General features: G+C 47.3%; 1 protein-coding gene across 2 annotated transcripts; it reads right to left on the reverse strand.

Moving 5' to 3' along the window:
* Positions 1-7,384: 7,384 nt before the first annotated feature.
* UBA52 (ubiquitin A-52 residue ribosomal protein fusion product 1) lies at positions 7,385-11,609 on the reverse strand. 2 transcript variants are annotated; one of them, XM_083422003.1, is made up of 5 exons: positions 11,465-11,609; positions 10,011-10,132; positions 8,819-8,905; positions 7,728-7,830; positions 7,385-7,636 (listed from the first exon to the last, which is right to left on the reverse strand). In XM_083422003.1, exons 2-5 carry the CDS (start codon positions 10,111-10,113, stop codon positions 7,543-7,545), a joined length of 387 nt encoding a protein of 128 aa, XP_083278129.1. In that variant the 5' UTR covers positions 10,114-10,132; positions 11,465-11,609; the 3' UTR covers positions 7,385-7,542. The 2 variants fall into 2 exon arrangements, with proteins under 2 accessions (XP_083278129.1, XP_083278130.1); XM_083422004.1 differs by having other exon boundaries at positions 11,490-11,597.
* Between the last annotated feature and the right edge of the window lie 2,236 nt (positions 11,610-13,845).

Consider the following 13,845-nt stretch of genomic DNA (forward strand, 5'->3'; position numbering starts at 1 on the left):
CCCACTATCGGAAAGTTGTTCAGAATCTCCTCTCTTGTCACCTGAAGCCACGGGTTCGAGTCCTGCCCTCCAGAGCAGGAGAAAACAAGCTTGTTCCCTCTTCCGTGTGACAGCCCTTTGGATATTGGAAGAGGGTTCTCCTATCTCCTCTCAGTCTACTCTTTTCCAGGCTAAACGTACCCAGCTCCTTCGACCGTTCCTCATCAGGCTCGGTTTCCAGAACCTTCTGCACACCTTCCAGCCTGTCAACACCCTCCTTTAAATTGTGGTGCCCAGAACTGGACACAGGACTCCAGGTGTGGTCTGACCAAGGCAGAATAGAGATTCCGACTAAACAATAGGAATACAGTGGTGCCTCGGGTTAAGAACTTAATTCGTTCTGGAGGTCTGTTCTTAACCTGAAACTGTTCTGAACCTGAAGCACCACTTTAGCTAATGGGGCCTCCTGCTGCCACCGCACGATTTCTGTTCTCATCCTGAAGCAAAGTTCTTAACCCGAGGTACTATTTCTGGGTTAGCGGAGTCTGTAACCTGAAGCTTCTGCAACCCGAGGTAGAACTGTAACTTCCTATCGTTTGGCAGTGGAACAGGTTGCGGAAAGAGGGTCTTCGGTAACTGGGGTCCCCCCCCCAATTTGCCCACCTGTAAACTCCAATACATGGGACACGGGTGGCGCTGTGGGTTAAACCACAGAGCCTAGGGCTTGCCGATCAGAAGGTTGGCGGTTCGAATCCCCGCAATGACGGGGTGAGCTCCCGTTGCTAGGTCCCTGCTCCTGCCCACCGAAAGCACGTCAAAGTAGATAAATAGGTACCACTCCGGCGGGAAGGTAAACGGCGTTTCCGTGCGCTGCTCTGGTTCGCCAGAAGCGGCTTAGTCCTGCTGGCCACATGACCCGGAAGCTGTACGCTGGCTCCCTCGGGCACGACTGGACCTAATGGTCAGGGGTCCCTTTAAACTTTGATACGCAGCGGGTTAATACGGCCATGCTCCGTGGAAACCAGCCACAGCCTCCTCCTTTCATCCGGGCAGACAGAAGACCCTTTTGTCCTGGGTGCCTTTTTCCAAAAAGCACCCAGGGAGAGTAATACAAAGAGGCTTGTGTGTCTCTCTCTGCTCAGAAGCAGCCATTTTTTAATTTTTAATTTTTTGCCAAGCAAACAGGAGCTGCTCCGCTAAAGGGTGGGAGGGCTGAATCCTAGCATAAAAACCCCAAACGATAATAGAGAATATTCTATTATTTCAAATAGAGGCATTCCTCCAATGGAAGGGACAGACAAATGACGACAACACACGTTTCTCGCCTACCAGGTTGTATTCCCTTCTCTTAGGAATAAATGGCTCTCCCAAACCAAGGTGTGCGATAGTGGGACAGAATTCTCCTCTGTGTGATCTCTTATGAATTAACCCGAGGAGGAATCATTTTCCTAAGGAAACCCTACCTAAAAAAGAGCCGCCACCAAGCCTTAAAAACGGGCATCCGTGTGTACGGGACCGCCTCTCCTGGTATGCCCCACAGAGAAACCTACGGTCTGCAAATAAAAACATCCTGAAGATCCCAGGCCACAGAGAGGTTAGGCTGGCCTCAACTAGAGCCAGGGCTTTCTCGGCTGTGGCCCCAATCTGGTGGAACGCTCTGTCACAAGAGACTAGGGCCCTGCGGGACTTGACATCTTTCTGCAAGGCCTGTAAGACAGAGCTGTTCCACCAGGCCTTTGGTCAGGGCGCAGCCTGACCCCCTCCTCTGGCAATCTGCACAGGGTCTTGCTTGCTGGTTGCCATCAATTTGTTTTGATTGATTTTATGGTGAAAGTTTTTAGAATGCTGGATTGTTTTGCTTGTTGTTAGCCGCCCTGAGCCCAGCTTTGGCTGGGGAGGGCGGGGTATAAATAAAATTTATTATTATTATTATTATTATTATTATTATTATTATTATTATTATCGCTGCAGGGTTCTTAAAAATTTAAATGAAGAAGAATAAAATAACACCACCTGGTTGAATTCAATTAAATACCATATTTTTCGCCCCATAGGATGCACTGGCCCATAGGACGCACCATGTTTTTTTTGGGGGGGGGAATAAAGGGGGGGAAAAATTATTTCCCCCCTAGGCGCTTGTGGGGCAGGCAGCGGGGAGAAGCGCTCTTCTCCCCGCCGCCCGCCTTCAGATCAGGTACGGGGACAGCACGAAGACGCGGTCTGCCTCCCCGCTGTCCCCGGAGTTTGCGGGGCTGGCGGCGGGGTCTCCCCGCCGTCAGCCTCCATACCACTTCGGGAGACAGCGGGATGGCGACGTTCCGCCTCCCCGCTGTCCCCCGACCTTGTGGGGCTGGCGCTGGGGCTCTCTTGAAGCCTGGAGAGCGAGAGGGGTTGGTGCGCACCGACCCCTCTCACTCTCCAGGCTTCAGCGAAAGCCTGCATTCGCCCCATAGGACGTACACACATTTCCCCTTCATTTTTGGAGGGGGAAAAGTGCGTCCTATAGGGCGAAAAATGCGGTACCCTCTCCTTATTCGCCTGCTCAACTCGCCCTGATGTTTTGTCCCTCTAGCTGGGAACAAAACCCTCGAAAGCTGGGTCTAGGATCACATGCCTGCCTAGTTTTCCCCAAATACAGTGGTGCCCCGCAAGACGAATGCCTCGCAAGACGGAAACCCGCTAGACGAAAGGCTTTTCCGTTTTGGAGGTGCTTCGCAGGACGAATTTCTCTATGGGCTTGCTTCGCAAGACGAAAATGTCTTGCGATTCCTGGGGGGTTTTTTTCCGCTCCCCACCCCCTTTTTCTAAGGCACTAAGCTGCTAATAGCCTTTTAGCAGCTAATCCGCTAATCCCTTAAGGCTTTAATAGCCGCTAATAGCCGCTAAACCGCTAATAGCGCTAATCCGCTAATAGGGTTGCTTCGCAAGACGAAAAAACCGCTAGATGAAGAGACTCGCAGAACGGATTCTTTTCGTCTTGCGAGGCACCACTGTACCATGGTAGCAAATGAGGTTCAGTGCGGTTTCCTGGCTTTGGAGAGTTAGCTGTTTTCAAGCATGCGGCTTGCAAGGGAGTTAGCAGTTTGTTCCAGATCACAACCAGGTTCCTGGAAGCACCAGGGATCGACCTGCACTGCAGACTTAATAATAGCGATAATAATAATTTAAAATCAAGACTTTAAAAAAAATCACATGAGCTGTCAGATTGCCCCTTCTCCTTCCAGAGAACTGGATTTTGGTCTGGCAACCGATTTGCAGAACTCTCGGAGGAAGCCGTGACTCATAAATTGCTCATCCTCTTAACAAGAATGTGCAACTTGTCCCTTTGAACGGATACAGCAGCCAGGGATCTTCTTAGATTCTCTAAGTGAGATCCAAAGTCAAGTCGTGACATCAATATCACCTCCAGAAAGCCGTCCTAGAGAAGACTCAAGTCAATATAATCACCCCAACTGCTTGCTTTTACATGCTATCCATACACACATATATATATATACACATATATATTCACCCTCAAGGGTGATTTCACTTTCTTGGGCTCCATGATCACTGCAGATGGTGACAGCAGCCACGAAATTAAAAGACGCCTGCTTCTTGGGAGAAAAGCAATGACAAGCCTAGATAGCATCTTAAAAAGTAGAGACATCAACTTGCCAACAAAGGTCCGTAAAGTAAAAGCTATGCTTTTCTCAGTAGTGAGAACTGGACCATCAAGAAGGCTGATCGCCAAAGAATGGATGCTTTTGAATTCTGGTGCTGGAGGAGACTCTTGAGAGTCCCATGGACAGCAAGAAGATCAAACCTCTCCATTCTTAAGGAAATCAGCCCTGAGTGCTCACTGGAAGGACAGATCCTGAAGCTGAGGCTCCAAGACTTTGGCCACCTCAGGAGAAGAGAAGACTCCCTGGAAAAGACCCTGATGTTGGGAAAGATGGAGGGCACAAGGAGAAGGGGACGACAGAGGACGAGATGGTTGGACAGTGTTCTCGAAGCTACCAGCATGAGTTTGACCAAACTGCGGGAGGCAGTGGAAAACAGGAAGGCCTGGCGTGCTCTGGTCCAGGGGGTAACGAAGAGGCGGACACAACTAAACGACTAAACAACAACATATATATATATTTATATACACACACACGCCTGGTGCTTAGAAAAACAGTAAACACCTGATGCTTAAATAAATGTTATTTAGTTGTTCAAAGTGAAAATAAAAAAACGAGCAAAACCAACTGTTGCATATCAAACACAATGCACCGCAGCAAAAAACCAACTAAAGCAAATATAAATATTGCTGCAAAGTCAAGTCCAGCAAATGTAATTGCTCTATTTTATGAGCTTGTCTCAGGGCGGTGCACAAATATAACTTAATAATAGTAATGATGAAAATGATGATGATAATTGTTTGTGTGTGTGTTTGTACCCCGCCCATGTGATGGGCTTGCTCCAGCCACCTCTGGGCAGCTTCCAGAATAAATGTTTTCATTTATTCTGCAAAAAAACAACTAAAGCAAATGCAATTGTTGCTGCAAAGTCAAATCTAACCAATATAATTGCAGTATTCTATGAGCTTCTCTCAGGGCCGTGTACAAATATAATGACAGTAACAATGATAAGGATAATAAATATTTATTAAAACATATTATAAAAACACAGCAAAACCAACTGTTGCATAGCACTGCACTGCTACAAAACCAACTAAGAATGGTAACAATGAAAACGACAGCAACAAGAGTAATAATAATGCCAAACATAATAAATATTATTTCCATACCCCCAAACCAACTGTTGCACAGCAAACTCAACGCACAACTTTGCAAAACCAAATGAAGCAAAAGCAATTATTGCTGCAAAGTCAAATCTCACCAATACAATTGCACTATTCTAGGAGCTAGAGCGGCGTACAAATATAACAATAGTAACAACGGTAATAATGACAACGACAACAATATTAATAATAATAATGACGACAACAACAACAATAAATATTATTTACATACCCAAACCAACTGTTGCATAGCAAACTCAAGGCACTACTCTGCAAAACCAACTAAAGCAAATGCAATTCTGGCTGCAAAATCAAATCTAACCAATATAATTCCACTATTCTATGAGCTTAATAATAATAGTAACAATGGTAATAACGAGAAGGACAACAATAAACATTATTTACATACCCGAACCAACTGTTGCACAGCAAACTCAATGCACCACTTTGCAAAACCAACTGAAGCAAATGAAATTCTTGCTGCAAAGAGGAATTGAAATACCGGCCCAGCAACGGCCCCCGTTGCAAACGGAGCTCCCCCGCCTTGCACACGCGCCGAGCGTGCAACACGCGCCCTTTGCCCGGGCTCCTGGTGCAAGCCCCGCCCCCTCCCCCCAGCCAGCCAATCAGCGGCGTCCCCGGGCCTGAGGGCGTTTTGGGAAGCGGGAGCCGCGGCTCCGGGTCCGTTACCTCCGCCGACGCCTCCGCCAGCATCTGCCGCCGACGCCAACACCGCCCTTCGCTCTTTTCCACCGGCCCTCCGGTCCCCCGCGGTGCGCCTCTGGGAGTCGTAGTCCTCGAAGAGGCTCCCCTCATAGGGCGTCGCGGGAGGCGGGACTGCAAGTCCCGTCGGCCACCGCGGCCGGTCACGGGACAGCCGTCAACACCGCCCTCCGCTCTTTCCCCCGCCCTCCGTTTCCCCGCGGTGGCCCCTGGGAGTCGTAGTCCTCGAAGTGGCTCCCCTCATAAGGCGTCGCGGGAGGCGGGACTGCAACTCCCGTCGGCCACCGCGGCCACTCACGGGACGGCCGTTGGCGGGCGGGAGCCTAGGGGGAGAGAGAGGCAAGAAAAGAACATAGACTTTGGTAGACTCGCACGCGGGGACGGAGTTGTGGGATTCGTTTGGGAAGGAAGAAGCTTCACGCGGCCAGCAGGTCCAAGACTGAAGCCCAAAACAATTGTTGTTGTTTAGTCGTGTCCGCCTCTTCGTGACCCCTTGGACCAGAGCAGGCCAGGCCCTCCTGTCTTCCACTGCCTCCCCCAGTTTGGTCAAACTCATGCTGGTTGCTTTGAGAACACTGTCCCACCATCTCGTCCTCTGTCGTCCCCTTCTCCTTGCGCCCTCCATCCTTCCCAAGATCGGGGTCTTTTCCAGGGAGTCTTCTCTTCTCCTGAGGTGGCCAAAGTCTTGGAGCCTCAGCTTCAGGATCTGTCCTTCCAGGGAGCACTCAGGGCTGATTTCCTTCCGAATGGAGAGGTTGGATCTTCTTGCAGTCCATGGGACTCTCAAGAGTCTCCTCCAGCACCATAATTCAAAAGCATCCATTCTTTGGCGATCAGCCTTCTTTATGGTCCAGCTCTCACTTCCATACATCACGGCTGGGAAAACCAGAGCTTGAACTATACGGACCTTTGTTGGCAAGGTGATGTCTCTGCTTTTTAAGGATGCTTTCTAGCGTCAAAAAGTTCTTCCTGACGTCGGAATCTCCTTCCTTGTCACTCGAAGCCGTGGGTTCAAGTCCCACCCTCCAGAGCAGGAGAAAACGAGCTTGCTCCATCTTTCAGATATTTGAAGATGAGGCAGTGAGAGATTTTACTTTCTTGGGCTCCATGATCACGGCAGATGGTGACAGCGGTCATGAAATTAAAAGACGCCTGCTTCTTGGGAGAAAAGCAATGACAAACCTAGGCAGCATCTTAAAAAGCAGAGACATCACCTTGCCAACAAAGTTCAAGCTCTGGAGTTCAAGAAGTGCCTGGCATGCTCTGGTCCAGGGGGTCACAAAGAGGCGGACACGACTAAAAGACTAAACAATAACAACAAGCATCCCAGTGGCAATTGAGGCCACTGGCAACCTCAAGTCTGGACATTGGGGTTGCCCTTGAGCCCAGTTCCAGAAAGCTCCAGCTGGTTGCAAAATATGGAGGGAAGAAGATTTCTGTGGTTTTATAACTTGATTTTATTCTGTGAACCACCCTGAGACCCCTGGGTATACATAAAGGTAAAGGGACCCCTGACCATTAGGTCCAGTCGCGCAGTGGCGTAGCGTGGGGGGTGCAGGGGGGGCCGGCCACACCATCTGGGGGTTAGGGTTAGGGGCGCAAATCCGCGGGTTAGGGGGTACAAATTACTTGCCTTGCCCCGGGTGCTGACAACCCACGCTACGCCACTGCAGTCGCGGACGACTCTGGGGTTGCAGAGGAGTCTCTATGGGAGTATATTGTATTTTAAAATATCATATCAGAGTTTTTAGGGGGCTAACCAGGCTGGGATAGCAGGCTTGTTGGTTTCTGAATGCGTGATGTAGATTTTTGCAATTTCGTTGTTCTGTACGGGACGATGACAACAAAGATTATCATATCGGCAGAGGATCTGGACTCAGTAACTGGGCCAAGCAAACCATTTAAGAGACAGAGACACTCTTTGTTCGGTGCAATGGAAGTTTTATTCTAACGGGCAAGAACCAAATGCCCAGAATGAACAGGTGTTAGTTTCGGCAAAGTAGCACGATACCCAGATTTTGGGAGGGACCGGGGGGAGAAGAGACGCTCCGCCGCGTGCTCTGTCTCTCTCACTCTGTTTACTTGACCTTCTTCTTGGGGCGCAGGTTGTTGGTGTGGCCGCACTTCTTCTTGCGGCAGTTGACGGCCCGGGGGTGCAGACGGGCGTAACACCTGTAAGGGGAACAGCGCAGAAACAGTGAGGCTCTGGACTAGAGGATAAGGATCCGTCCCGGCAAGCATACCACCCAGCCAGACAACTTACTTGCGGCAAATCATCTTGTCGCAGTTGTATTTCTGGGCCAGCTGGCGAAGAGAGGGCTCGATGATTCCACCGCGGAGACGAAGAACCAGGTGGAGAGTGGATTCTGAGCAAGGGAAGAAAGCAAAATTAGCAGGTCCTATACTGGTGTTTTTTTTGGGGGGGGGGAGACTGGGGGCAGCCAGCCTGGGAACCCAGCTTCACGGGGACTCCAGGAATTCTAAATCAGCGTCGCCAGTTATGGGGGACATCAGGAATTAGGCAGAAAGGAGCAGAATTAGACACAAGACAACGGAAATAAATAAAATGAGATCACACATGGGTGAAGGCGAACAGGGGGTATAGGGGAATTTGAAGTATTATTTATAATCTAAAAGCTTTAATATAAAATTTCTAGCTGTGTTGTATTTGTATATATGGAAAAGAGAAGTTTAGAGTAATTAGGTATATTTTAATTTCGTTAATTGGGATACAGGTGGCGCTGTGGGTTAAACCACAGAGCCTAGGACTTGCCGATCAGAAGGTCGGCGGTTCGAATCCCCGCAATGACGGGGTGAGCTCCCGTTGCTCGGTCCCTGCTCCTGCCAACCTAGCAGTTTGAAAGCACGTCAAAGTGCAAGCAGATAAATAGGTGCTGCTCCGGCGGGAAGGTAAACGGCGTTTCCGTGCGCTGTTCTGGTTCGGCTTAGTCCTGCTGGCCACATGACCCGGAAGCTGTACACCGGCTCCCTCGGCCAATAAAGCGAGATGAGCGCCGCAACCCCAGAGTCAGTCATGACTGGACCTAATGGTCAGGGGTCCCTTTACCTTTAATTTAGTTAGTTAGTTATGTAATAGGTTTATACTAGAAAATGAATATGGATGTTGAATTTGATGTTTGTAATTTTTCATTTTTGGAAATAAAAAACAAACAAACAAGAAGAAGAAGAAGAAGAAGAAGAAGAAGAAGAAGAAGAGACTGGCGTCCAGAAGAAGAAAAAGAAGAGACTGGCGTCCAGAAGAAGAAGAAGAAGAAAAATAATAATAATAAGAGACTGCCGTCCTGTGTGGCAGAAGGGGGCCGGGGTGTGGTGTTCTCCACCCCAGAAGCGTACCTTTCTGGATGTTGTAGTCAGAGAGAGTGCGGCCATCTTCCAGCTGCTTCCCCGCGAAGATCAGACGCTGCTGATCGGGAGGGATACCTGCAAAAGGAGATGTTATGAAAATCCCGTCTGCAGGAAAGCCCTAGGCAGAGTCAGACCCACCGGCCCAGGATTGGCTACACTGGCTGGCAGAGGCTCTCCGAGGTTTCAGGCTCTTCCTCTATATCAACAAAGCGAGATTGTAGTCCTCATGGTTCTGAAGAAGCAATACAGTACAGTGGTACCTCAGGTTAAGTACTTAATTAAAACAAAGATGATGGGATAATACACACAGTGACTTGTGATCTCGATCACACGCAGTCTGTAGTCCGCTGGCAGTAGGAGTACAATATGGGCATGTTTTTAAGTTAACATCTTACATTAAAAACCTGGCAGGACCAAACTATCAAAGGCTTTTCACCAAAGCCAGACTAAACGTCTTTCCTTCTGCAGTGTTGAGAGGAGTTCCCTACCAGGACAGACTTGGCTCGTGTGCTCAAGACATCGACTCCATAAAACATATTTTGCTGCACTGTGCAAAATATGAGCAAGCCAGGGCTGAACTGATACTACCCTTGCTGGTACCTTTCCCGGGAAAATCAGAGGCTCACTATGTCAGGCTCCTATTGGAAGACCGGACAAACGCTAGAACATTGGCAGCGGCAAAGTTTTTATCGGTGGTTGCAAGAACCAATGATCCCTATATTCTGAACAAAATGCTTGTTTAACCTGGAGGTAGGCTGTATGAAATGTGTATTGCTTTGTAAAAATTTGTTGGGACTCTGGACCGTAATAAAGATTGATTGACTTAATTCGTTCCGGAGGTCCGTTCTTAACCTGAAACTGTTCTTAACCTAAAGCACCACTTTAGCTAATGGGGCCTCCCACTGCCGCAGCGCAATTTCTGTTCTCATCCTGAAGCAAAGTTCTTAACCCGAGGTACTATTTCTGGGTGAGCGGAGTCTGTAACCTGAAGCATCTGTAACCTGAGGTATCACTGTACAGGAATCTGCCTTGTTCTAAGCTAGGTCGAACTAGCTTGCTACTGTCTGCCTTGACTGGCAGAAGCTCGCAAGGATTTCAGAAGCCGCTGGGGAGGTTGAAATGGGGACATTCTGCACGCAGAGCAGGTGTCCTGCTACCCCCAACAGTCAACCATTCTCACCTTCCTTATCCTGGATTTTCGCCTTGACATTCTCAATAGTGTCACTAGGCTCCACTTCAAGGGTGATGGTTTTGCCCGTCAGGGTCTTCACAAAGATCTGCATCCTGGCAGTTGAGCGTCACCTGAAAGGGGGGGGGGGGAGAGATGAAGTGGTTAAAACAAATCAATATCAGGATCGCCACTTCACAGATGTGGAGAAGGGAAGCAGAGAGGTGCTTCTTTAAACCCTCCTGGTAAATTCAGAGGCACACGAATCACACCGCTTAAGATGGGAACCTAGATATTAAAATCCTACATTGAATATTACCCTGTTATGCCCCCAATAATGACACAATAATGGTTGTGAGCAATACTGGGGGAGGGCCTAAACAAAATCAACACTGTTTTAAAGGCTGAGATCCCCTGCTTGCTTACCTGGGAGTAAGCCCCCACTGAACATACCAAATCCATTACCCTTATAAGACTTAACCACCAGCCCTTCAAACCTTTTTGAGTCCCAGGGGGGCAGTTCAGATGGCAATGTATAAAAAGCACAGAGCAAACACATTAGGTTATATCTGTGTGTCCCCCCCCAAAACTGGGTGGGGTTTTTTTTGTGTGTGTGTGTGTATAGACACACAAGTGGGTGGGTATAAAACAAAGAAATATAGGACACGATGTAATTTACAGACATGAATAAAACGAAACAGAATACAGAAAAGCAGCAAGGTGTGTATATGTAAACAAACAAACATACATACATACACATACATACCTGTTCTGTTTTGGGGTTTTATGTCATATATATGTGTGTGTGTGTGTGTATATATACTGTGTATACACACACACACATACATATATACAAACCCAGAAACTGACAATGTTATAGATGATAGATAATAAAATGCAGAATTATAAATGTAACATAACTTAAGAATATAACATAAAACCCAGAAACAGATAGTTATAGATATAAAACACAGAAATATAAATATAACACAAATTATGAACCTAACATATAACCCAGAAACTGACACGGTAATAAATACACACACACACGTCTGTTTCTGGGTTTTCTGTCCTATTCATAATTTGTTATATTTTCTCTCTTTCCTTCTCTATGTAATAAAACGCACAATTATAAATATAGCCTAAATTGCGAACGTGACATAAAACCCAGAAAGGGCCACTGATACAAAGTAAATATATATATAGAAAGAGAGAGAGTAAATGATAATTTTTGGGGGGGAAAAGAGTAAATATTTTTTTTAAAAAGAGTAAATATATATATATATATATATACACACACAGTAAATGATAATTTTTTAGGGGAAAAAAGAGTAAATTATAATCTTTTTTTTTTAAAAAGTAAATGATAACTAAATACACGAAAGGACGAAAAGGCCTCCCGCCTCCCCCTCCCGAAATGAAAGGGGCGAAAGGGGGACCCAGGCGTCCGAGGCGAGGCCACCCACCTTCCACGCGGCCCTCCTGCTTCACCTCCTGCCTCGCCGAACGGAAAGAAAGAGGAGCCGGAAGCGGAAGCCGAGCTCCCACGGGCGACTTCCGGCGCCGCCGCCTCTTCCTCCTCCTTCTGCGCCTCCTCCCTCTCGCTCTTTCTGTCGCTAAGCCACGCCCACCTCCGGCCTGGCGTCACAGACGTCGCCCCGCCCACGGATCCAAGCGACGCAGCACGCACGCACCTCCCTCTCTCTACTGGGACCGCAGAGCTATGAAAAGGTAAGAGCGGAGATATGGTGGGACGTTTCCGGGTTCAACATGCATCTTTATATATATATATTCCCTTAAAACGCCCCTCCCCCAAAGCAGCACGCATTTAATTGCTATTCTTAAATTAATGTTTATTATTGCATTTAGATACAGCCCTATACCCGCGATTCCTCCTCCTCCTCTTCTTCTTCCTATTATTATTATTATTAGCTGTTATATACTGCCCTATACCCGCACTTCACATTATTATTATTATTATTATTATTATTATTTGCTGCATTTACATACCGCCCTATACCCACAGTATATTTTTAATTTAATTTTTATTAATTGCATTGAGATACCGCCCTATATCCGCGATTCCTCCTCTTCTTCTTCTTCTTCCTGTTATTATTTATTAGCTGTTATATACTGCCCTATACCCGCAGTTCACATTATTATTATTATTATTATTATTATTATTATTATTATTTGCATTTACATACTGCCCTATACTCGCAGTATATTTTTAATTTAATTTTTATTAATTGCATTTACATACCGCCCTATACCCGCGATTCTTCTTCTTCTTAGCATTTATATACTGCCTTATACCTGCAGCATATCGACACAAAAAACAGTGACAATTTGTTGTGGACAAAGGACAGCTGGACGTATAAAGGCCCCCATGACCTTCAGGAGCTGAGGGCCTCATCAAACCTAAACCCGGTGCCGTCATCACCCATCTCCTCGAATCATAGAGGTGTAGAGGATGAGACCCCCAAGGGGCACCCATCCTGACCCCCTGCAATGCAGGATTTTTTTTCCACGCCATGTGCGACTCGAACCCACAACCCAGAGATTCAGAGTCCCAGGCTCTTCCTCCATGCTGGAGGAAGAAGGCAGGAGTTTGGGGTTTCTGTGCGCAGGGAGGCGATTACGTTTATGTTGTTGTTGTTGTTTAGTCATGTCCGCCTCTTTGTGACCCCCTGGACCAGAGCACGCCAGGCCCTCCTGTCTTCCACTGCCTCCCGCAGTTTGGTCAAACTCATGCTGGTAGCTTCAAGAACACTGTCCCACCATCTCGTCCTCTGTCGTCCCCTTCTCCTTGTGCCCTCCATCTTTCCCAACATCAGGGTCAATTCCAGGGAGTCTTCTCTTCTCCTGAGGTGGCCAAAGTCTTGGAGCCTCAGCTTCAGGATCTGTCCTTCCCGTGAGCACTCAGGGCTGATTTCCTTCAGAATGGAGAGGTTTGATCTTCTTGCAGTCCATGGGACTCTCAAGAGTCTCCTCCAGCACCAGAATTCAAAAGCATCCATTCTTCAGCCTTCTTTATGGTCCAGCTCTCACTTCCATACATCACTACTGGGAAAACCATAGCTTGAACTATACGGACCTTTGTTGGCAAGGTGATGTCTCTGCTTTTTAAGATGCTGTCTAGGTTTGTCATTGCTTTTCTCCCAAGAAGCAGGCGTCTTTTAATTTCGTGGCTGCTGTCACCATCTGCAGTGATCATGGAACCCAGGAAAGTAAAATCTCTCACTGCCTCCATTTATTCCCCTTCTGTTTGCCAGGAGGTGATGGGACCAGTGGCCATGATCTTCGTTTTTTTGATGTTGAGCTTCAGACCATATTTTGTGCTCTCCTCTTTCACCCTCATTAAAGGGCTCTTTAATTCCTCCTCACTTTCTGCCATCAAGGTTGTGTCGTCATCTGCATATCTTAGGTTACATTTATACAGCCGCCCAAATACTGGGTGCTCTGCAAAGCCACCGGCGATCTTAACATGCCCAGAGGCCCACTTGTCATCCTGTGCCTTAAACACCTAAGAAACCCTCTCATGGAAAAACTTTGAACCGTCGTCTCTCGAGACAGACAGATGCCAAGAACAAAATAGCTGCATTTCTATAAACAGTCAGTGCCTTCTCATTTTAAAAAAAAACCATTGGAACTTCCTACCTATTGATGTCAGCCTTTGCAGTGTTCTTTTTGTCACCCTTTAACATTTTTTCCGGAGAATCCTGCCCGCATGTTTAGAAAGCTGATGATAGTTTCTGTTTTTAGTCTGTCATTGTAACTTTTTTTGAAAACCTTTGATTGTTGCTGCTGATGTTTCAAATTGATGGTTTTATTGTTTCCTCGAGGA

This window comes from Podarcis tiliguerta (genome assembly GCF_965153285.1).
Source record: "Podarcis tiliguerta genome assembly, chromosome: 18".
NCBI classification, from domain to species: domain Eukaryota; kingdom Metazoa; phylum Chordata; class Lepidosauria; order Squamata; family Lacertidae; genus Podarcis; species Podarcis tiliguerta.

Excerpts from the sequence above, each read along its gene's own strand:
- UBA52 (XM_083422003.1), bottom strand. The coding sequence starts at position 10,113 with ATGCAGATCTTTGTGAAGACCCTGACGGGCAAAACCATCACCCTTGAA. Across the intron at positions 8,906-10,010 it reads GAAAATCCAGGATAAGGAAG|GTATCCCTCCCGATCAGCAG; the intron begins GTGAGAATGGTT and ends CTCCTTTTGCAG. Across the intron at positions 7,831-8,818 it reads TGACTACAACATCCAGAAAG|AATCCACTCTCCACCTGGTT; the intron begins GTACGCTTCTGG and ends TCCCTTGCTCAG.